This window comes from Molothrus ater, chromosome 16 (assembly GCF_012460135.2).
Source record: "Molothrus ater isolate BHLD 08-10-18 breed brown headed cowbird chromosome 16, BPBGC_Mater_1.1, whole genome shotgun sequence".
Classification (NCBI taxonomy): domain Eukaryota; kingdom Metazoa; phylum Chordata; class Aves; order Passeriformes; family Icteridae; genus Molothrus; species Molothrus ater.
Genome location: NC_050493.2, coordinates 4,331,957 through 4,356,392, shown reverse-complemented (window position 1 = coordinate 4,356,392; position 24,436 = coordinate 4,331,957). Strand labels below are relative to the sequence as shown.

At 45.9% G+C, this 24,436-nt stretch overlaps 1 protein-coding gene across 2 annotated transcripts in view; it reads right to left on the bottom strand.

Annotated features, from left to right (window-relative positions):
* The window catches only part of TTYH3 (tweety family member 3), a 76,470-nt gene extending 52,533 nt beyond the window's left edge, over window positions 1-23,937 (bottom strand). The window contains exon 1 of one of the 2 annotated variants that reach the window (XM_036392096.2): window positions 23,723-23,937. In XM_036392096.2, the coding sequence (XP_036247989.1) occupies window positions 23,723-23,845 (123 nt within the window). In that variant the 5' untranslated portion in view covers window positions 23,846-23,937. The remainder of the gene's footprint in view (window positions 1-23,722) is intronic. The other variant, XM_036392097.2, reaches the window with a different exon arrangement.
* Window positions 23,938-24,436: the final 499 nt, after the last annotated feature.

Genomic DNA, 24,436 nt, shown 5'->3' with positions numbered 1-24,436 from the left:
CCAGCATGAAGTCAAAAAGATAAGTTTGGCACCTGAACACCCAACTCTGCACTGAAACAGGAGGCCCTGAAGCAATCCATGCTGCCAGCTCTGCTGGGGATAGAACAAAGAGCAAATTTAATATCTTAAATACAAAACCCACAGGTTTCCTGCATGCAAACATACGCACACCCATTGCTGCTATGGTTGTCTCAAACAGGAAAAAGCTCCAAGAAATACAGCACCTTCATAGACTTTCTGGTCAGAGAGGACTAGATCCTGCCACCCTACTAAGTACTAAAACTATTTAAAAGTTTTTAGGGACTAAGTGTACAAATTCGTTTGAAAATCTGTCACATCCGCTGTTGGTTGCTTTGAGCAAAACTACTTGTAAAGACATTTGACAAGCAGACAGCTAAATATTAGATTTCTTTATTACTTTGGCAGTAGCCAAAAAGGTCTGTAATCATTTATATGGGCACAGTTCTCAAGCTTATAAATTACTGTTATTTTGGAATCAACTTACTTTTACTTCAACAAGGAAAAAAAAAGAGGTAAAAAGCATAGTTTTAATAAGTGAGATCTCTCCAGTTTTGACAAAGCACTACTTTCCTCATTAACAGCTGCTGCTACATATGAAGGTGTCAGACTTTTTTTTTTCTTCTCCAACATCACAGCTGAACATTTAGCAACAGAAGAAAAACAAGAAAGCCACCATGAGAAGTTGTGACAATTGAGCCTGTGATGGGCAGTGCGGCTCTCCCTGGGCTCAAGCAATCACTCCCCACGTCACTGCTGTGGTCTCTGAGCTGGACACAATGCCACTCTTACTAGAGCAGCCAGGAAAATGAAACAGCAGGTAGCACAGCAGCTCCCAAAACCTGTCATCTACCCCATCCGCAGAGGGAAGATAGCCAGGTTTCCCTCTATTTTCTCCTCCTTTTACAAAAACAAAAAAAAGCTATAAATCCCTAGGTCCTCAAGGGAGACTGACTTTGATATCCACTACACAAATACCAAGATGTGTTGTTTAGGTGAACTACCCAGAGGTCATCATCTCCCAGCTGACCTGCTGGAGCAGCCAAGCACAGCAGACACAGCTCCACACTAACAAGCAAGGCTATTTCTGCTGCTCTGCTTGATGATCAAAGCTTCTCCCTAAAATAATAAGATCCCAGGGTCTCCAAGACCAGTTTGGCAACAGCTGAGATGGGAAGAAGACCCTTCCCTTGCAGGAAGCAAACACCACACAAGCTTTGTGTTAAGCTTTGTGTCAAACTGATGCACAGCAGCCTTATTAAAACCTGCAACTAACTTAATCGAGGAATTCCAATATTCATAACTGAACTTAAAAGCACTACCCTCTGGGATACCAGAGAATTTCCCCTCAAAGACTGTTCACCTCATTGACAGTCATGTTGCTTTTCATAATCTTGTTCACAAATTCAATCAAGCTCCAGATAAAATCTAATCAAGTCGGACAAGCTGAATTGCAAGGGCTGTCGTTTCAAGTCCTTTAACAGGAGGTCAGCTCAAAGTAAGCCTCTGATGTCTCAGGACTTGAGCAGGATTATTTCATGTAGTTCATTGCTGTAGGCACCAAAGATCATTTTAGCTCCCCAAACTATTTTTAATACTCACTCTAGTGGAGCATTTGATCTCTAGACAAGCTAGGTTTAGTCTTCCGTCTTTTTTGCTCAAATCCTCAGTGATTTCTCCAGGCACAAAAGTGGCTCTCTCAGGTACAGGAAAGAACAGCTATTCACAAAACTTCATTATTATAATTGTTCTTCAACTGAAGTTTGTCCCTCTGGAAAACATCACCATCCTTGAGAACTACTGCTAGTCTGGAGACACTGACCATTCCAAAGCAGATATAAAAGCACCCAGACTGCCAGGCCAAGGCATTAAGGAAGCCCTCATCATTCACACTTAAGGCATGCTGGTCACTTCAGTCTGCCCTCTGGAGACACCCTTTTCCTTTTCCCCTCAACTGAAAAAACAAAATTCAAGCCATAGCCAAGATTTAGATCCTTTGGCTACTCCCCAGCAAACAGGCACTAGGAAAAATTTACTCCCACAAAAATTAAATGAGAGAAGAAGCCTTTTTATAATGATTCAATCCAGACTAAAAGATTCATGAAGCATGAACATAACTTGTGATCTTGAAGATAAAACTCTTAACTCTTTCGAATGCATCCTGATATTGTAAGAAAATAATTACTCAAGTGGTTCATGGTTCTAAAGTTAACTTTAAATTCTATCTATGGAGCCCAGGAAAAACTGGATAACACTTAAATACCTTACATGACAGTGTGACATTGCAAACCAGTGTGACCAGTTTAAAGCATGTGCAGCCATATCCCACATGTGGCTGTCACCTCACTGCCTTCCTTCTGCTCACCAAGCAATAGGAATCCTGATTCAGACTAACACATCTGATGCAGATTCAAGGCAACTCTCTCTATGAAAGTGGTGTTGATGAAAAAAATGCTTCCATAACAATATTAGTCACAAACTTTATTATAACTAAAATCTTAAGAGGTGAACACCCCTTTTTCCCATCATCATGCTTCCATGGATAACAAGACAATGAGTGGTCCCACTAGCCAAACTCTGAACACTTGAGAAGTAATTATTTCTCAGCTACTGAACAGATAAACAGAACTACCAAGTTTCCAGCCAGCAAGCCACTCCCCTTCTTCCTCTTGTTCAGCATGTGTAGCTCAGGTCATTTCCCATTTTGATCCCAGCAGGAAGAGCTATTTCAGCCAGTGCCCAGAAATAAGAAATTCAGAGACCCAGACTCACTGGCTGCACTGCATTAAAAAGCACTAGGAAAAAAGGCCACTGATTAAAGGGAGGCTGCCTTTATCTCCAACACACCAAACATCTGAAAGGATGTTCCCTCCCAGACACTTCAATGTATCAATCTTGCTTCCCTTCCTTTCTTTTTTTTTTTTTTTAAGTCTCTATAAAATAAAAGAAAGTGTTTGTTCATTTAACTGTTTATCCAGCTAGCTTCAAAATTAAAATATTTCTGCCCTGTCTCCAATCCAGGTTGGTCCCTGGTGACCATCTCCTGTATTTTACATAACACTATCTCTTCCTAGAAACTAAGCTTTAGGGAAAATGAAGAAGTAAGGAAGCTCGAGCCTATTCATCAGGCCTGACACATCCTACGGGAATGCAGCCCTGGAAAACCATTTCCCTGACAAATGGATGGGCCTGAACTGAGCTGCACAGCCCTGGATCTCACTTCTCATCACTCTTCTAAAGAGGGACAACTCTGGAGAGGGCTTCAAACTGCAGATGGGACTTGCAGGAGGGGAGCTTGCAGGGAAGGTGGGGACTGGAGCTACATTACAGACCCCAGCTGAGCCCCAGGGCTCTGGTGAGGTGTCACCTGTGGAGTGGCACTACACCCCAGCTCAGAGCCTGCCACACAGAACACATCCCGAGCTCTCCTGCACACTGGGGAGGAGCAGAGGCACACACAGCACCAAGGAGGGCATCACATCACACACAATCCACTGCTGGAAAGGGAAAATTGATCACCTGCTCCTGTGGCAACAAGAGCTGCTCCACACTGGTAAAGTGATGGAGAGTGGGGTCTTAAGGGCAGAGGGAAACAAAGGAAGAATCAGCTCTGAAAAGGAGGGGTTGATGTTTGCGCTTTAAGAGGAATATTCCCTGCTCAGCTACAATTCTGCAGGTCACAAATGGACCAGAAATAAAATGCTATTACAGACCCTTTCCCCAGCAGTCCAGTGGGCTGTTCTATGTGCTCTCAGCATTGTTTCCAACTCCAAACCAGAAAGAAGCCATAAAGGGCAGGAAACAGCTCATCTATTAGCCAAAACCAGAAGTGTGGTTTTTTCCATGATGGTTTAAAAAAAGGTATGGTTTAGGAAAGCCTATGGGGTCACATGAAGACAGAAGTCAGCCAGAAACCTTTTATTTGGTTCCTGATTTCTGCTTCTTGATTGAGCACCCCAAGATATTCCAAAAGGGAGATTCAACACAAAGCCTGCCATGTCCCACACTTTTCCACCCAACTCTTGGTGCTGCAACACCAGGAGGGCCCAGGGACTTTGTTTCCATGCCAGGTTTATGCCAGGCCAGGGTTATAACAATTAATCAGCCACAAATATCCAGTGTTTCATGCCTGGATCAGATGTTCAGTCTGGTTCACTGGGCAGCTGTTCAAACACCCTGCTCCAGGCTGGCAGTGCTGCTCCTGTGCATTCCAGGCCTGGTTACACTATAACTGGAACCAGAGCTACCTCTGAGTGAGAAACCTGTTTCCAGCCTGGGCAGTCCCCTGATTTTATCACTGAGCAGCCCCAGAGTGCAAAATGTTCCAGCCACCCTCCTGAGCCATGACCTCAGGAACCACAGATTTCCACTTCACACAGGTGTGATTAAAAGATCTAAAGCTGGAAACTTTATTAGGCAAGGGAGAGAGTTATAGTGATAGAATTGCCCATGCAGGACCTCAGATTTAGGTGCCATTTGCACAAAGACCCAGTGTTGAAATCACAATTTTGCACTATTTCTCTGCTGAGGTCCTGCCTGTAGGTGCCTATCATAGACAAACATCCATGTTCACAGCCCAAATCTAATTTTAAATTGTGCTGTGTATGTTAAATTACAGTACTATCCATTTCTTGATCTTGTTCAACAAGCAATATAAATGTATTTATTCCAAATGGGTGCTGGATGCAGTTTCACCACCACACACAGGTCCTGGCACTGCAGCACTGATACAGCAATGCCATTCCATGGGAAATCGGGACAAAAAAAAAGTCTTTAATGTCATTAAAAAGCAAAGGGGACTTTGAGCACACAGTTACAGACAATGGTCAGAATCTCCCTCCATATAATGTTTAAAAAAGAGATTTGCAACTCTGTAGAGAAACAGACTCATTTTCCAGAGATTCAGATCACAAGTACAAACCTTGCAGCAAAGTTTGGGCTCCATACAACCATGAGATTTCCTGGGGTTTCAGTGTACACACAGACAAACCTAAAGTCAATTTGTTTGCATGGATTTCTACAACATAAAGATGTTTGGGTTTGATTGTTTGGAGGTTTTAAAAACAACTTCAAAACTCCCGTCTAACTTGTAAGGAAAGTGACAACACTAAAGTTTTCTCCTGGGCTCTTTGAGCGTATCTAAGCACCTGCATGTTGCAAAAAGAATCTCAATAAAAAACCACCAGCAACAACAAAACACTCAAACCACACAGGACTTGAGAACACGCAGTTTATCTGGGTTATTAGAAAAAACAATCTTTCCAAACACAGCACAAGGGAGGAAATATTTTTGCAATGCTCCGCAGTTCCCAGAAGTGTGACCTCTTCTAGCACCAGCCCCAGGCTGTGCACTGCAGACTTGGACAGCACCAAACCCTTCTGCACTTTAGAGATGCAGGAGAGGAAGTGGTGACACTTCAGGCAGACAAAGCTTTCCTTTTAAGTCCAGGATTGGAAAAAGTGCAAGACAGCAGAATTATAAGTTGCTTGATCATAATTCTAGCAGGAAACACTCTGCTCTTATCAGCATTGCTTCAAACCACCCTTGTTATGCTAATCCAGTGACTGGTGAAGGCTGAAGCACCCTTGATAGAGGACCATTGTGAGAAAATAGTCCTTCAACATTTGTTTGCACAGCAGCTAACATCTGGGGAAGAAATTACTGCAAAGCTTCTACCTCCCAGCAGAACACTGCTTGGATCAGTTTGAGAGGCAGAAATGCCAGGTCCACATGCCCCGTGGAGCTTTAGCTGCTTCAGAGACCCACAGCTTGTCAGAGCCGTGTGTCACTTGGACACAGGTTTGTCACACAAAGTCCCCATGTCTGCAGCACAAGAGTTGGGTGGAAAAGTGTGGGACACCGCAGACTTTGTGTTGAACTTCCCTTTTGGAATGTCTTGGGGTGCTCAATCAAGAAGCAGAAATCAGGAACCAAATAAAAGGTTTCTGGCTGACTTCTGTCTTCTGAGCAGATTTCCTTCCTTGGGATTGCTAACCAGAGTCAGCAGAGCCAGCAGCTCCCCTGCTCCTGTCACCCTGACCACCAGGGAAAGCCTTCATCCTGAAATGCCTCCAGATGCTCTGTGAGATGCACAACTTACATAATGCCATGAGCTGCACTAAACACTAACTTTTATCCAGGAAAAAAGTGAGCCCCACAAGCTAGATGCAAAAGCTGTGCCTTTTATAGGAAGTACTGACTGGAATTTGATTTCTCTAGTTGTGATAAACTCACCCTTTGCAACTTTTCACTGTGTATTTCACTGGGAAATTTGAGCTACTTTGGACACTTACTGTTGATAATGGAGACTTCTCCCCCTTCTCCACCCACTGAAAGACAAATCATCTCACAACTGCAGTTCAGCATCCTGAAAGCATCACATCCTCCCACCAACAGACAGCCTCAGCAGCCAGCAGTCCTGGCCTTTGAGCTTGAAACCTTAAACACACTGAAGCCTTCCTTCAGAGGGCCCACAACACTGCTCACTGGGGCCAGAACTATAAAATAGAAGGAGGAAGTAGATTTTCTTTCACATCCAAAACTGGCTGATAGCTCCCCCCTCAAAGTGTAATCCTGAGCTATTCTTCCCACTAACTCCTTTTTCTCTTGTCCCTGCTTAGGTATGCAGAGATTACTGCATCTATTGTGTATTTCTGTGTATTTCTGCCACCAAGGCTTTCTATCCATGAAGAATCACAAGACACAAGTGCAGAGCAGAAGAGCTTGACAGGCCAAGCTCAAGGTGTTGCACAACCAGCCAAGGGAAAAGCTCCTTCAGCCAAAACAGCTGCTGTGGTCACAGCCCTGACCCAGCACAGCCACCAGGGCAGGATTCCCCAGAAACACCCCAGGGAAGGATTCACTGCTGAAGAACAGGCTCCAGTGCTCCTGCTCACCAGGTCCTCACTTGGCCTTGGGAGGGACTTGCACTTCTGACCCACAAACCAGACCCTTAATCCTTCCCTAATGTGTTCACAGCTACTGACTGGCAGATTTTGGGTTACAGTGCCTTTCAGAATCAAAGCCCAGGAGCACAGACTCCTCACTGCTGTTTCAAGCCTCACATCTCAGGTTAGAAACACAGCCCACAGCATTCCAACTGGAATTATGAGGAGGGATCCAGCAAAGGAAGGAGAAATCCAATGGACAACAGCAGCTGCCTCCTCCACTTACTACCCTGCACTCATCTACTGCAGCTCTTTGAAGCAACAGGGAGTCAGGAGAGAGTCCTGGCCTGAAAATTCCTGGGAAGGATTGTTCTATCCAGCCTCCCATACAATATTCAGGCCACAGCCATTGATATCTGAGCAATGGGTCCTTCCTGCTATGAGCCATCCCTGTGGTTGCTCTGATTTTTGGCCTATCATTCAACACACACCTCGTGGTGCCTTAAAATGACTTTTGTATGTTTGCATCATCACTGAGGTTGGACACTTCCACTAACAACAACACAAACAGCATTTATCAGTCCTGCAGGGAGTACTGACACAAACTTAAAAATTAAATTAGGCTACTTAAAAATCAGCATTCTCAGTGAGAGGTTCCAGAATAAGAAATGCAGAAATACATGATATCACCCTTTCTTGCTGCTGTGGTTCCTGGAACACATTTTCATCAAATCTACATCAGGAACTGGTGCTGAGTTACTTATTTGCTATCTGCCTGCTGTGTTTACTTTTATTTCAGTGTCTTTCAGTTCACTGCTGCAGCTGGATGGACTTTCAGCCACCTTATCTTGACCAGTGAACCACATTCCTTGGCTTTATAGCAGCCTTCAGCACTAATACCTACAGTTACCTTCATGGCTAACTTTGCATTTGCAGACAGTTTTTCTGAAGCACCAAATACCTTGTTACATGTGCAAATCTGCAATTTGCCTGCTTGGAACAAGATCCCAAAGTGGGATTCACCAGTGTGTAAAGCAGAAAAACCACAGGCTATGTATGAACTCTCCCATAAAGGTTGCCACAAAAGAGAACCAGGTGTATCACTCTGCATGAGTAGTTTTATACAGATTTTTAAGCCAGGCCACACCATACATTCAACTTGCACTTGAAATATCTCAGGCTTGAGATCCTCCCTTCCCTACAGGAAATTTTTCTTTCTATTCTTTATAGACAGATATTTAAAGCCTCATTTGTGAATATATTTTGGGTGAGAATCCTAATCAGGAACAAAAAACCCCGCTTGACCCAGTGTAGGACTCACAGCATCTCTTACTGAAGCTTATTCTCTAATCAGGTGGGGCTGTCAGACCTCACTGATTGCAGGACCAGTAGTAAAAATACAATAAAGAGAGTCATGTCCTCCTCAGCAATTTTGTATTCCCTTTCCCCAAACTCAGCTCTCCTAAAACACCATCACTACAAAAAGTAGTTCAGCAACAACAGAGAGCTGGAACTGACCAAGCCCATTTGATTCGTGGGGAGCATTATCTTGATTCCCAACCTGGACAGAAAGCTGGATCTTTGACAAGAGGCTTTTCACAGCACTTAAGGGCTGGCAGCAGTTGGCCAGAATTCTTCACCCTTTTAGCAGGTGTTAAAGCTCCTGGGAGAGAGCCAAGCAGTACTTTTGACTGACTGAAGCAATGGAGTCATTGGTTACATCACCCAAAGGCTGCAAAGACTGAGAGCAATTCACTAGAAAGAAGTTTTGCCCAGCCCCATGATAAGATACCCTGAAGCCACAGACCAAATATCTGCAATAACTCCCGTGTTTTCATGCTGCCTTTTATTGAGCAAAAGCAAGTGGTGCATAAACTGCAGAACAAAGTAGAGCAGAGCAGCTGCTCAAACACTCCTACAAAGCATTCAGTAACTGTTCTCACTTAAATCTATGCAGCATAAAACCAACTACAATACCACTGGCAGTAACTGTGTGCAAGTGAAGTAGTTCTCTTTCCTTTATGGGGCTGCAGAAGAACATTACGTGACACTGTTTGTCTTCTCTGAAGAAGGAGCTAAAGACAGAAGCTTTTGATTTTGCAGCTTCTTCCCATCATCTGTGACAATAAAACAGCTCAAGTTTATACTAAAAGAGAGTGCAAGCTTGAATGTGTATTGAGAAAGTATTTTAATTTAACTCTGCAGACAGCATTAGTGGGAAAAAATTCAGTACTTTATAGCAGACAAACCTTACCCTCTGCAGACTGGAGGATAAGAGTGTCCATGACTGGGAAGTGGAAAAAAGGAAGGGAAGGGATGGCTAGAATGTGTCCCTTCAGGGGTTTAATCTCATTAGCTGAGCCAATGCAGCCTGGTGCACTTGCACCTAGAGATCAGTAACAGGCTCTCTGCAGGCTTTACCTTGCCCTGCTAATGACACAGATTCACCTTCTCAAGGCTTTGTCACACCAGTTTAAGGACACAGCACACACGTGAACCTGTGCCCTTCCTCCTCCCCTGCTCCCAGGGTGACACACACAGGTCACCATTTACCCTGCTTTGCTCCATGGTAATGAGGGGGCAGTTCTTTCCTGAATTCTTTGTGCCTCCGTCCTGTCTAGGTGCCATAATCCTGTTTATGACAGGCTGGTTGCTATGGAAGTGATTGTATTGTCACTGGATTATGCCCTCAGGTGGAAAGCGTGTAAGGGAAGGCACATGAACAGGTTTTTGCATACATTTGAAGACATGATAGTGCAATCCCACATGTAGTGACTAGCAGCTTTAGCAGCAGCTTCCAGACACAGAATATGATCATGAGGAATAGCATGGCATCAAGTTTTCATGTGGTTTTCTCCTAAAAAATGAGATATTTTTCACTTCCATATCACTGGCTGCCACTATTTTATTTGAGGCAGTGTCCTACAGTCCCAGCCACTTTCCCAGGCTCCTGAAAATACTTTCTGCACTCCAAACACTGTCTCTGAAGATCAGGGTGAAAGAAGTGACAGGATCATGTAACCAGGCTCCACAACTCCAAGTGCCCTTTTGTTGATTACTGTCTTTTACAGAGCATGGATGTGGAGAGCAGCAGCAGGAGAGACAGATCTGAGCTCTGACACGCTCGGGGAGACGCATGACTAACTCAGCTTGAGCCAGGACGTGCCTGGAATGTGCAAGCCCACTTGGAAGCCTTTTTACCAGGGGCACAAGCTTGGGGGGTTATCTGGCTGCTGCCTGGATGGTAAATGCATGATAGCAAGGAGTGCAACATAAACAGCCTGAAGACAAGACCCTGCTCCTTGTGAGCACCTGGGAATCACACGAGATGCTTTCCTACCGACTGAGACCCCACTCAGCAGCACTGGAGGAGCTTTAGATCTTCACAGCCAGGACTGTGCCAGGACCAGCAGCCCAAGTGCAGCATTGATGGCCACATGCAGTGGCCAGCACCATTCCCCCAGCTGATGCTATGTGCACACACACATGGACTCTTCCTGCAGCCATCAGCTCATCATCTACATCAGCAGAAATACTGTCCTGGAACACAAAGAGCCACACAGGCCAAGCCACAGGTGTACCAAGAAAAAGATTCTTATCCCAGCATAGCTAATGTTTTGACTACAAAAAGAATACATCACCTGCAGTTAACATCAAACTTTTCGCCATGTACTATTTCCTTACTGCAGCACTAGAGCAGAGCTGTGGTTCCATTTCACATGCCCTGCTCTTAAGAGGAAAAGAGCAGTTTCCAGAAGCTCTCAGCCCTGTTTACAGTTAGCCATATTCATAGCACGAGGCCATGACCACGCACTGCCCAAGGTCTGAGTAGCAGCTACACAGAAAACACTCAGGTCTCTCTTTTCCCAGGAGATATGACCTGTGACTTGTTGGAAGGCAACAGCATGTCAAAGGCTAGTTGAACACAACTCTGGGACAAAAGCCTAGTTGATCACATCCTCAAGGATGACAGCCTTGTAGGACTAGCTTTAGTATCAAAGAAATGCTGATGATGTGTTTGTGAGTAGGAAGCAAAGAACTAAACTGCTGGTGAATCCCAGCTGAAGGCACAGATGTTAGAAAGGAAGCTCAACATTCACTACATCTGACAAAGCAGCAAATTTCACTTTGGCAGAGAAAAAACAGACACACCTGGTTTGAACTTGAACCTTGAAGAGCATTCACAGCCTAGCCTGGAAACTGGTTCTTTCTTAGGAACCTTGTGTTTAATTTATTGCATCACACAACCAAGACCACCCTTGCTGGAGCCAGCACATGTAAACCAAACCTGATAATTGAGTTAGTGATGAGAGTCTAGCCCATAGGTTACACCAGCAGAACTACATTTCACTACTGGTATTTGTCACTGCTGTGGTCCAAGAGGTTCATCTCCTCCCATCAGCAGAAGGTGATTCAGATCTAGCCACAAAAATGAACTTGGATCTGCAGAGGACATTAAGAGGTGGGTCAACCACAGGCAGAAGATGTCACATCTAGCAAATAGCCAGTAAATGTAGTTAGGACAGGAGCAGGACAAGCAGCCATATCTCAGAGCAACATTTTCTTGAGGAAAAAAATTAACAGCGATGAAATACCATAGCAGGCAACTGATTTCTAATAGCTGCAACAAAATGCACACAAAAAAGGTTGAAAGGGCACTGCAGCGAGACACACGTGACCCAGCAAGCAGTTGCCTCAGTAGGAATTTCAGACATAAGATACGAGTAGAAAGACAAGAAGAATTAACATGCCAAGGGGGGATTAGGGTAACCAGATCCCTAAACCTTCTCATCATGCTCTGCTGGGAGAGGAGGCAAATTCACAGCTTGTCCCTTCCTCCTTCTCCCATAACCTCCACATCACCCGAGGCAAAAGCCAAGCTGCACTAATAAAAACAGCAGAGCCAGCCTAAACTGTCCAACCTTGTTATTTACACCTCAGCAGAACGCTCCCAGCATCCAGGATCATTTACACAGCTCCTCCAAGACCTTGGAAGCAGCTCCCAGAGCACCGCTTGTCCACACGGAGAATTCTGTCAACAGCACCTGACCTATTTCCTATTCATCATCTGCACTTTGCCATTTCATATTGGAGCATTTAAAATGCTGAAGAGCTTGTGCTCAAAGAGATTTTTTAGTTTGCAGCGGGTCAGGCTGAAAAAGCTCAAAAAAAAAAAAGAACCTCTGCAGTGATCAAGAGGTTCAATGCTGGAGTACAAAACCTGCCCCAGAACATGGGCTCCAAGAGCAGCCAGGAACCTCAGCAGGATATTTATCAAGTTGTACTTATGAGATTGAAAGGCAATATTTAACCTTGTAAATTTGCTGCTCCAGTTAATTTGTCCATTCAGGTTGATCCAATGTTTGTTGTCCAACCTGTAGGAATTTTAAATATATACAGAAATAAGGAAAGGCCAGCGTATTTGACCCAGCATATTTGACCTCAGAGGCCAGGGATGAAGCCCAATTCCAGCCAAGCTCCAGGCACTACTCAGTCTCATAAACCAACAATAACTCAGACTGTGTGGGGAGAGGATGGGAGGGACAAACAGGAGGCAGCAGCCACATACTGTAATACAAAAAGGCACACAAGAAGTGTTGTACAGTGGTTTTAAAATAGCACCCTCATCAGAAGTAAAGACTTCTGTTTAGCTACAGAAGTGTCAAACAAATCATTCCATCCTCACTGGATGTACTATCTGTGCTTTCCACTAAATCCAGACAGAAAAAGACCCAAAACACAGCTGATCCATTTTTTCCTGCCACCTACTCCAATTGAAACAGTTTCCCTCTTAAGGGAACATGAACATTAATACTTGCCATTGCCTAGCAGTACCTCTGATCTACTCTTGTGCAACAGCTCCCATTTTTTTCAAATGTTCCAAAATGTCCATTCTAACCTTACTCAAGTTAAAAATTCTAAGGAAAAAAAATATTAAAAAATGAAGCCTATCTCTTCAATCATCTCTGTTTAAGCCCAGTGGCTGCCAGCTATCTCCATCCCTAGCCTCTTCCTAGGTCTGTGCCTTTTTGGATTGCTTGCACTTGACAGCCTGTCAGTCCAATGCTAAAAGGAGATCATATTATCAGGGTCTACCATGGCATTCACAAGGATCAGAACTACAAGCAGAGATGCAATAGAGTAGAAATAAGTTTTTCCCTGAAATCCTTTCAGCCTTCCCTCTAGTTGTTCTTCTGCAAAAGAAAAGAACCCATGAGCATTTCAAAGGTACCAGAAGCAGCACAAGCTTCTCTCAGAAGATCCCAATCATCTGTTGCTGGGGGTGAGCTGCACAAATTAGTTCTGAAAATTACCTTGCTTCCCATTTCAGAAACAAGAAGACATTACAAAATAATAGAAGTTCACTATTGATTTTCTTCCCCCAGAAGACTGAAAAAAAAGTACCTGGTACTTTTCATTGTAGAACACCCGGCTATTCCCTAACTTCCAAAAAGCAAAATGGGTGCTGTGTGAAATGCCTGCAGCTGTTCTTGTTACACTTATTCCAAAAGTGTAATTCCACTGGGTGCTAAAGGTTTTATACAATATTCCATATTAAGATAGTATTTTCATTTGATTCTCCTTCCTCTTTTCTCTCTTTGAAAGTTACATTATTACACCTCCCAAGGAAAAAAAATATTTATAAGCAGGACAGCTCCACCCTTTCCTCTCAGTTCAACACCACAAGGCAAGATTCAGCCAGAGGTCAGCCACAACACACACTCAGCTGCTGCTTTCATTTCTATGCCTTTGCATGTTCCTCACCAAAAACCAGACCTGAGAAGAGTTCACCATATCTGCATTTGCCAAAAATCCACGATTTCTGCAATTGATGCAGCACAGCTTATTACAGCTGCAAACCTTCCTGGGCTCTGATAATTATAAGCCCATGGCTGGGTGTCTAATTAAAGGAGGAATGAATTAATGAGTTTTACCAAAGGCTTTTGAGTCACCATTATAATTCTCACCCTTAATCGGCTGCAGGACACTCAAAGGACACCGTGAGCAGGATCAAGAGCAGAGAGGGGGGATGAGCCACCCGCAGCTGATGCTTCCCCCATCACGTTCCTCTCCAACATGTCACTGTCATTCAGACCCCGACTGCCAGATCAAACCCAGCAGGAAAACGCCTGGGCTTTTTTGGACAGCTGAATACAAAAACGCTTCCTGAAGCTGCCACAAAGCTCTCAGCAGCCTCTGAATGCCGAGGGAGAGCGGCGAGATGCGGGAGAGGCTCCGCAGAGCGCTGACTCCGGCACTTCCATTCATCCGGCCCCAGCCCCCACAGCCACAGCTCAGTCCCAGGCTCCCGAGGAGGCAGAAATTGAAAACACGTTTTCATTGAAGCACAGCTTGAATTTCATGAATTCCATTACTCCCGACTTTCTCAGCATTTCCTGGAGTGAGTACTGTAAAGGCAGGGAGAAAGGGGATGGGGCTGGCCGTAGGTAGGGCAGCAACCCTGTGTGCCCCCTCTGACCACGCCGGCCCAAAAATGGTCTGGAGGCACTTGCAGTGAGGATGCAACATAAACCACTCCTAAACTAAAGAAAATAAGTATAGATGAACCGCAAAGTTAAGGAGGAAATAAAATAACAAGCTGCCAGAGGCCTCGGAACAGGCTCCAGGCACAGCCCTGTGAGAAGCATCACAATTTCAGCAAGCAGCAGAAAGCATCTCTTTGGCAGACTGAGGCATTCTTAGCTCCTAGAGCAAGTGTCAAAATTACCAGTTTATCAGCTACAGGAACTTGAGCACACTGTTGAACTTCAAGAAAGCTCACCCCAGGGAAAAAGCGATCATGATCAGAGAAAACAGGTAGCACTGAGCAGTTTTTTTCCACATGTACAGTTGTAACACAATCAACTTTGGAATTATTCAAGCCTGCTAATTAACACCCTATGGAAAGCTTTGATACCACTAGCAATACTTTTAATGGCTCTGTCACTGACACCATCTTCCCTTTTTCCCCATCCCCAGCCTGGGCCTTATCTTAAGGAGCATTACATCATCTCCTGCACCAAGGCCTCCTTGTAACAGACACTATTATGCAACTGAAGTGCCTCCATTTGGATTTTGGCGTTATTTTGAATTTCGGCCTTGAATAGAAGGCTTGTTTAAATTCCCTGCATGAACAGCAGCATTTTACAGCCTGAAAAGGGCGTCCGTGCACAGACACCAACACTGGCATAACAACGTGTCTGAATGTGTTACACATTTGTGAAACATCCATTCCCCACATTCCCTTTTCCCCTCGTCCAGGAATAAGTCCTGCATTGTTAGGGCTGATTAGCAATATCTTTCATCCCTAATTTCACACTACAAAGGGCTTTCATGCATATGCACGTGTGGCACCATTCTGAGCCATATCAGCCAGAAAAAGCATTTAGTGGTGACCGAGGAAATCAAAATCCGAGGGTGCAGCTCCAGTTTAAGTGAAGGCAAAGGGGAGTGTCAGCTCTTTCCCTGGATGGCTTCAATGCTGCTTTCACCATTGACCAAAAACCGCTCATTTGATAAAATAATAACTAAAAAGAGGGCTGGCACTCATTACATCTGCTGAAGCAAGCAACCTGATAAGCATGTGAAAGCACACATTATTGCAAATGTTACCCTTATGTTCCCCAGTGCTTGGAGAAGGGAATGGCACAAGCATCTGACTGAGTTACACCAACTGCTGTGGCCATGGATTGCACGCTAACCTACTTTTCTTTTTTCTTGCAAGAGAATAGCCTTGAAGTCTTAGCACACAAATGACTACTTTGCAAAAACGTGCACATTTGCAGCTTACCAAACCCTAAAGCTCACAATTACAAGATCAGACTCAAACACTATAAGTGGCTCATTACGCAGAAATCTAAAAAAAAAAAAAAAGAAGTTTGAAATGAAAGCTTTAGCAACATGAAAGTGCTCTGTGTTTTGTTCTTTCCTAGTTTATTTAATACAAAAAAAAGAAAAAAAAAATAGCATCAGCATGGCTCTGCCCCACAGCCACTATTCACCTGGAGACCCCTTCGCCATGCAGCAAAAATAACTTATGGTTTGAGAATAAATGTAACCAATTTCCAGTTTTTCACTGCTGCAACACATCAGTTACCCCTTGAAGTGGAGGAAAGGAGAGGATTTCTAACAGTGATGACTTTTTTGTTTTTTCAGACTGTCATATGAATGCATCCCCAGGACTAGAAGCCTTGCATGAACTTGATCCTCCTTGATTTGAGCTCATCTGTCTTGTTAATCATTGTCATCAGCTAAAACTAAACTGGTAGGATGACATCCCCAGAAAGTGCAGCCTTGCCAAGAGAGGAGTAAAGTTACTGGGCTTGGGCATTATTATTGTTGTCGTTGTTTTTATATTATGTTTATTGTTGTTATTGTTATTATTACCACCTCCTGAGTATTATGAGTCTTATTCATGTCTTAAAAGTGAGAATTGAGGTTCAGTGCAGTAGGCAATCCTGATATATTCCAAAGTTACTCAGGTCTCATCTGAATCTCAGAGGAAATAAGTTCCCAGACATCACATCCCTTCCCCCAGCTATGGGAATCACATTCAGCTGAAAACAAGCCAAGTTCTCCTACTCACTCAAGGGGAATGGGAAATCTCACCATAACCGGTGGAAAAGTTACTAGTGAAAATTAAAACAGGAACAAGAAGAGAACTGACAGTCACCAAGAGGTTAATGCAAACGAGGTGCTGACTCCTCTCCACCCTAAGAAAATTAAGAGTGAGCACCACCTTACTCACTGCTTGCTTGCAGCCACCCAAGCAAATTCACTGGACATCAAAGCCTGTGAAAGAATAACTCCAGGAGAAGCTTTGGCCATCATCACTGGCCCTTCAGCACAGCCATCCTCACAGGTACAGGAGTGTCACACCAGGGGTGACTGTGCAAGCTGTGCCACAGCACAGCCCTACAACACAAACACCACCAGCTCTGGACTTCACCCTTCCATCAGTGGGTGCTGCTGGGGGCAGGGGAGCAGAAGAAATGGTGTAAAATTAGCCTTGTCCTGGGAGAAAAAGGGAAGGAAAAAACCAAACCAAATTAAACAGAAAGAATAGAAAAAAAGACAGAAATTCCAAGGGGTTGGAGAGTGCTTGTTCCTCTGACTGACTGCTCTGCAGACACAGGGCAAGAAAGCTGATGAGACACGGGCCCATAACTTTCCTCTCTCTTGTACTCAATGGACAGGGTTTTGTTTACAGGTTCCAAAATAAATATAATCCCAAAGTACAAGTAAGAGGTCAAGAAGACTTGTGGTACAGCCCCTTAATCCACATTCAGAGCCTTGGGATTAAGTCAGAGAAAGCACCTGACTGCGTGCCCTTAATCTCCAGAGCCATGCCTAATGGGATATGTTCTTCTGGGTGAGAATTTCTCACTTTCCCTAATAACAAAATGTAAAGAACACTAAAAATCCACATCAACATCTGCTTTAAGCACTGCTTGCTTCATTGGATCGACTTTTAAACAAAGGCACTTTGTTAACCTGGAGACCACAGATGTTCCTCTGCTCAAAAAGGCATGAAGGGGAAAAGAACAAAAAGAGGCAAGACACACTAAGACTGAACTAAATTTGCTTACCCCTTTCTCCAGACTGCTAGAGATCAGGTTTTGCAGACCAGGAGTCAGATGGTGTTACACTCATGTGGATAAAAATGGAGCATTCTCAGGAAGACAAATGTTGTGTAGGTGCAGAAGCACCAGGGTGCCAGTGGCTGGCCACTACAACCAGACACATTTTCAGCTCTGGTTCTACCCTTGCAGCTGAGACCAGCACGGTGCCTTCAGGGCACCACATGCTCCATAAATGTGTCTTAAGGCTGGGAAGCTCACCAGGCTGGCACCAGCATCTTCTCTGTGCAGGATGAATAGTTTTGGGATCCCACGCAGAGGAAGTGAGCGAGCAGGGTTTACATCTTTGCACACTCACCTGCATCTCCTTTCCTTCACGCACCACAAAGTGTTTCACATTTCTCCAAGACACCTTTTACCCCTGTGTACTCTGCTAAAACCACACCTTTAGAAGAGTTGCTTTTTTTGACTAGAGCAGGGTAACTACAGCCAGTGTTTCCAGAAACTGCCAGGTCTCAGGAGAGCATCTGAAAACGTGGCAGCACAGCATGGGTCAGCAAAACAAAGCAAGGCTGCAGACAGAAAGCTGGCAAAGTTGGAATTTTTTCCTCTCTGCACACCATATGCTGCTGCATGACTGGATGAATGGTCAACAGAACACATTTTATGTCTACCTTTGGTAAAAATCAGCCAATAATAGCCTTTGGTTCTACCTTTTTGGTTATTCATTGTGGTGCTGCTCATCAGTAAAGGCTCTTCCAGATCAAAGAGAGAAGAGCCAGAGCACAGCACCAGTTTGCTGATGGGAGGCATTACTGCATGGTTACTCATGCAGCTGACATTGATGAGTAAAGGAAGAGGGAATTTACCAGCAGCTCTTAAAAAAATAAAAACAACTTCAATTTCATCAGAAAACATTGGATTCTACTAACAGGGGTCACTTAACCTTTCTGGAAATATGAGCAAACTGGTGCTACAGCAGGATAGCTGATCAGACCTTGGAAGGGGTCCATCTGTTCTTGAAAGAAAGAAACCTTCAGTCCAACCCCTTTAAAAAAGGCACATTACCCTCTGACTTTGAGCCAACTAGACAAAAACACGTCATCCAACTTGACTAATACACATGTTTCCAATTTACAGAAAGACTCTTGGTTTCAAAATTGAAATAAGATGCCAGTACAGTAGAGGAAGTTCTAAAACAATCTCTATAATCCAAGTTTTTTGGCAGTTTGGGCTCCATCATGTTTCTCCAGCCAAGAAACACTTCCAAAGACAACGTTAGCTGTTATGTGTGGGGAAACAGCCTCACAGAGCCAGAAAGTACCTGACAGAATTAATTCCTTGCTGAACCTTTGGCTATGGGTTCAAACACACATGCCTTGGATTAGAGACTCTGTTGGGCTTACACAGCACCTTTCCCTGCTGGATCCCTTCTCAGCACACGTACAGAGGGAGAAAAAGAACATTATGACATGAAAGCACTGACAGATGCATGATAGGAAACTCCTGGGTGACAACACTGAAGAGAGCATCTCAAAGCCAAGGACTAGAGCATGTCCCTGCTCTTGTCACTGCTTCCTTCAGCACGACTCTGCATCTTAATTGGTGTGAATCAATCATCAGTCATCTTCCAAAGCACAAACAGCTGCCATTACACCTACTAACCATGCATCTGCAGCTCTGACTGTACTGAGAAGGCACGAAGTGGTGCAAGGGATGAGTTTCAAAGATGCTGGAGAATTTTTCTTTATTCTAGCCTGACTCACACATAACCTTTGCGTTTACACAGGTTTGTGTCAACATCGTCAGTTTCCAGCAATGAAGAAAAAGCAGAAACTCCAAAGGGCTCCGTGGTTTGGCTTTTACAGCCTCTTTTCTCCTTCACTATTCACAGGGCACTTCTGAGCCCACAGTCAGACTCCAGAGATAAAGTGCCATAGTCTCCTTTTCTGTCAGTGTACAGACACCCTGACTGGAGCAGATATCCCATTACCTGTTGTTGTGCTGTATTACAAAGCTATTCAGCTTTTCTATTTCTTTCCAGCACATGACCTCCACGCTACTTCAAGGCTCTTAACCAACTCTACCCTGAGAAAGAAAGTGAATTCAATGCCACACAGCTAAGTCAGTCACTTACACTGCTAAATAAATTAAACTAGTGACAGCAGCAGTCTCAGGACCATCTCACTGTGCCAATCAACTGAACTGGAAAGTAAGTGGACAGCACTGGCAAGACCATCATGATTTGATCAGCAGCAGAAGGCAGGGAGACCTGAACTGGTGTTAGCATGATGCTGTCAGAAGGAACAGGAGCTCTGCTCCATTTTTACATTCCCTTCACTCTAGAATTTGTGACTCACTACACAATGAAAAGGCTTTGCAGAGCACTGCAGTATGACTCAGATGAGAATACAGCCAGAACAAAGCTGTTCATATCAAGATATTTTCAACCCCAATGATTCATGGGAGGATTAGGAAAAGAACTGGTCTGATAAGATCCTCTGTAGGGAGGACTATGGAGCAAGTCCTGCAAGTGGCACCTGAAGGCAGCTCTGATAGGACTCACCAGCATGCCAAACTCCTGCAGAAGAAGGACAACAACCCCAGCTCATTCTACATGGAGATTCACCTCAATTCCTCCAGAAAAAGAAAACAGCTGGTTGTACTGCTTGTTGTGGCAGAAGCAGAGCATCTGAAGGACATCAGGATACACATACATTTTTAAACAATCTAGTCCAGAGGGGAAGGATCTGTTCTGCTCCTCCACACTCACACACACTGCTCTAACCTAATGCAACAAGATATGCTGTGGAAGAAGATAAAGAGCAAAGTAATACTGAGAGAGAGAGAGCGTTTTAGAGCCTGACTCAGGTGAAGAAGGTGTGCAGCCAAAACCTGCAGCTGCACTGATCTCAGCCCTTGGCAGCAGCACTGCCATGAGCATTTCTCATGCTCTCAGACAAAAGGAGGAAGCCCCAGTAGGTTGGTACACAATGGCTGCAGCCTTGAGGCAGCCCAGCACACAGCAGGCGTCCCTGCTGCCCTGGCCAAGGGACTCCTGGGGACAGAACAGCAGGAGCAGCCATTGCAGCCACATCCTGCTAGACATCCCCCATCACCCAGGGTCCCAGAAGACTTAACAAAGACCTGGACTTCAAAGAGTGGCAGCATGTGCTTATCTGCCCTCCTTCAGAGAGGTTTCAGGGCACAATGGCTGGGCTGCTGCTCCAGGGGAAGAGCAGCTTGGCATTACACTAATCCTGCTAGGCAGAGGTGCAAAGCCTCTCCAGGCAGCAGCCTCCTCACCTGCAGCAGCACGTGGCACTGCAACAAGTGACAGGACAACATGCAAAGCCAAGCCACTGCATTCCACTTCTGGCTGCAGTGGGATGTTCAGCTGATGCACAATTTCAAAGCCCATCATCAAAACAGGAGTACAACAAACAGGTGGGTATTTACTAAAAGGTGGCTGAAGAAAAGAGTTTTATAAGGAAAGTGCTGCTTTCCTGTGGTCACGGGTTGGGAAATCTTTTCTAGAGAAGCAGTGAGGAATCAGAAAGGGTACATTGCTTCCTTCCTCAAAACACATCAGAATGGGACTGGACACTGAGCCCAGCTGTATGGCTATTTATGACAACAGTCCAGCTCCCAGATGAATTGGAGCCATGTAGTTTAGCAAAGGCAATCATTCCTCACAGGTAGGGACACTCTGCCCTTACCTGTGCCCATAAACTTCCTCTAGCATCCCCCCCACTGACCTCTCCTCACCCCCTGGGGAAATCAAATGCAGTGTGTAGTTTAATAGTTCATACTTAAAAATCAGAGTATCAATCACTAATGGACTAGAAAACAAAAAGATACACAATTTGCAGCAGTGAGACCTACAAAGTAAAGAAAAATAAGCCAAAGTTAAAATTAATAAATGGACTTCCTAATTTTGAGGATGTATATGATCTCACCTGTTAAATAAAAAAGGTTCCTAAAGATAAGGGAAGACAATGCCAGCACAAGCTGCACACAGAACAAGAGGTGCAAATCCATTAAAAAAATCCAGAATTCAAACAAAAAGGCCTTCAGAAGCATTTAAAGCACAAGAGAGCATTTATCATTACAGTTCCCAGTGCTGGATTAAGTTTCCCTGGTTCACTGCATTAGAATTAATCTATGTGCCTACGAACTCCAGAGCCAACTTGCAGAGCCACAGCAGCGTGGTTATATAACCACAGCACTGATAGCACAGGCTGCAGTGCTGCTGGAGCCTGCTTGCTACCCCTCAGCAACACCAAAACCAGCAAAGCTGCTGCTGCTCAAACCATTCTCTTGATGACAGACGCCTCAGTAATGCAGACATTGGAGTTTGGATTTGATAAAATGTTTTCTTGAGAGCTGGTGTTAAGACTTAAAAGGCCATCGACTGCTGTGCAAGAAGTCCTTAATGTCATCAAGGGAGGGGAGGCAGCTACACAGGAGGAGAGCAGCAGAAGGCTTTAAGTGGGAATATGATTACTGCTGAAAAATTATCTGACACAAACAAACACAACCCCAGATTATTGCTAGGAATGCTTTTAAGCAATTCAAGTGAAAACTGGTACATCTGCTGTCTATTCAAAAGGTCACTGAGTGCTTATTTCCTGATAACACACTCCCAAGAAGATCTTTCAATGAACTCTTAACTTCTGATCTCCAGGATTGCATATCCCTTGTTTTAAAGGCAGCTACCCTCTGAGGTCATGGAAATACAGTTCAGCTGCTGTGCAGCGTTACATCTGCATGTGGCCATCTTGAACTCTGCTAAGCCAAGGGAACTAAAACAAATTAACAAATTGAAGCCTCAAAATACAAAGTTAGCTCAAAAGTCCCTTTGATTTGCTGGTATAAAGATGTTTTTTTGTATCTACCCATGGCTCTTTAAATATATCTCTCACATTTTGCTCTAGCTTCAGTCCTCAGATCTGTTCATCTGTTTAGAACAAAAAGCCAAAACATACTGCTTCCTAAAGTATTTCTAATACCTTCTACTTCTAGGATAAACAAGAACTGCTTAGATGCTTTAGCCTTGATAGCTGTGTGCATGGTAGCAGGCTGTGTATATAGGACACTGCAAGTATGTTCAGAAAAGCAAAATGGTGTTTTCAAAACCAGAGACCGTGGCAAAACGAGGCAGCAGAGTCACTGCAGCTCTGTTCCAAGATGACAGCAGAGAACACAGATGTTGGAGCACACAGATTCACTCCACAATCATTTTAATTACATGCCCAGCCAACCAAGCACAGGATACAGGCTAAGCAGCATTAAAAAAAAAAAAAAAAAAAAAAGCTGCACACAAGTATTCTGCGAGCATCCTCCCGTGCACTTGATGCTAACGCCACTCTTGTGCATTAAGTCATCTGTTTTCCAGCAGGCAGGCAGCCGGTTTGGAAAGGCACTGCTGGCCTCGCTGCGGGGCTGGCGGCATCAAAGGGGATGGTCGGGGGATGGTCAGAGGAGCCTGCACAGGACTGGCACAATCAGAGGGGATGGATGGTCAGAGGAGCCTGCACAGGACTGGCAGAGTCAAAGGGGATGGATGGTCAGAGGAGCCTGCACAGGACTGGCACAGTCAGAGGGGATGGATGGTCAGTGCAGGCTGCACAGGACTGGCACAATCAGAGGGGATGGATGGTCAGTGCAGGCTGCACAGGACTGGCACAATCAGAGGGGATGGATGGCCAGCAGAGCCTGCACAGGACTGGCACAGCCCACGGTGGCTGCGGGCAGCCCAGGGGCTCCAGGCCGGGACGGTGCCCTCGGCCGGGCAGCGCTGGGAGCGGCCGGGACACCCCTGGCTCCTGCCCCGCTCCAGGGGTCGCTTCGCGATGCGGGTCAGCGGGCACACGGTGGCATTGGGTCGAAGGTTGAGCTCGCTGATCCTGGAGGGCTTTTCCAACCTCAGTGATTTTATCAATCTATAATTTCAGCTTCTGCCAAGAAGAACTCGGGCTCCGGGCGGGCTGGGGGCAGCTCGGGGTGGTGACCTCCCGCCCCAGCCCTGTCCGCCCGGCCCTGCGGGGGCACCTGCTCCGGGAGCAGGGGGGACACAGCACCCTCGGCCACCCACCCGGGCAGCCCCAGCGGGGGCCGCACGCCCCCTTCTCCTCCTCCTCCTCCGCCTCCGGGCGGGCCGAGCCCCCGCTCCCGCCGCCCCTCACGGCCGGGGGCGCGCACCCCCCGCCCCGCACGGCCCCGGGCAGACTCACCTGCTGGTACTCGGCGTCGTGCGGTCGGAAGTCGGCGGCGGTGAGCTCCCAGCGCAGGCTGAGGTGCGGCAGGCGGTGCAGCAGACTCACCCACCAGGGCGGCGAGTAGCTCACGCCCGCCATGCCCGCGCCTGCCTCACCCCGAGCCGCCGGCCATGGAGCGCCGCCCGCCTCACCCGCACCGCGGCCGCCGGCCCCGCATGGCCGGCTGTCCCCCCCGCCCGCTGCCGTCCCTCCGCCCGCTCCCGCTCCCTCTTTGTTCGCCCAGAGGCTCCGCCGCCCGCGCCCGGCGCCGCCCGCCCGCTCCCATTGGCGCGGCCGCCGCCGCCCCGCCCCGGCCCGGCCCCCGCCGCTCCCCCGGGACCGGGGGTCGCTGCCGGGCCCCGAGCCCCCAGCGCCGCGTTTGCTTCCCGACAAATGTCCCGGCGCCGTGAGTGTCACACGGCCCCGCGGTTCTAACAGCGGGAGGTGCGGGTTGGATTTAGCCTAAAAGCCAGCGGAGTAAAAGCAGTTTGTGCCGCAGCAAGTGGTAAAGGTAGGCGTAAAGTCATTTATTGTTAGTTCCTCTCGAGTCCGTCTCAACGCCCATCCTAAGAGCCAGAGGCAGCAAGTTTGCCCTTCCTGAATTCACAGTTCCTGGAGGCAGAAGTTATCCAGCACTCCTTGGCTGGGCACGCACATGGCAATGACAGCGACAGGAGCACAGGTGAACGT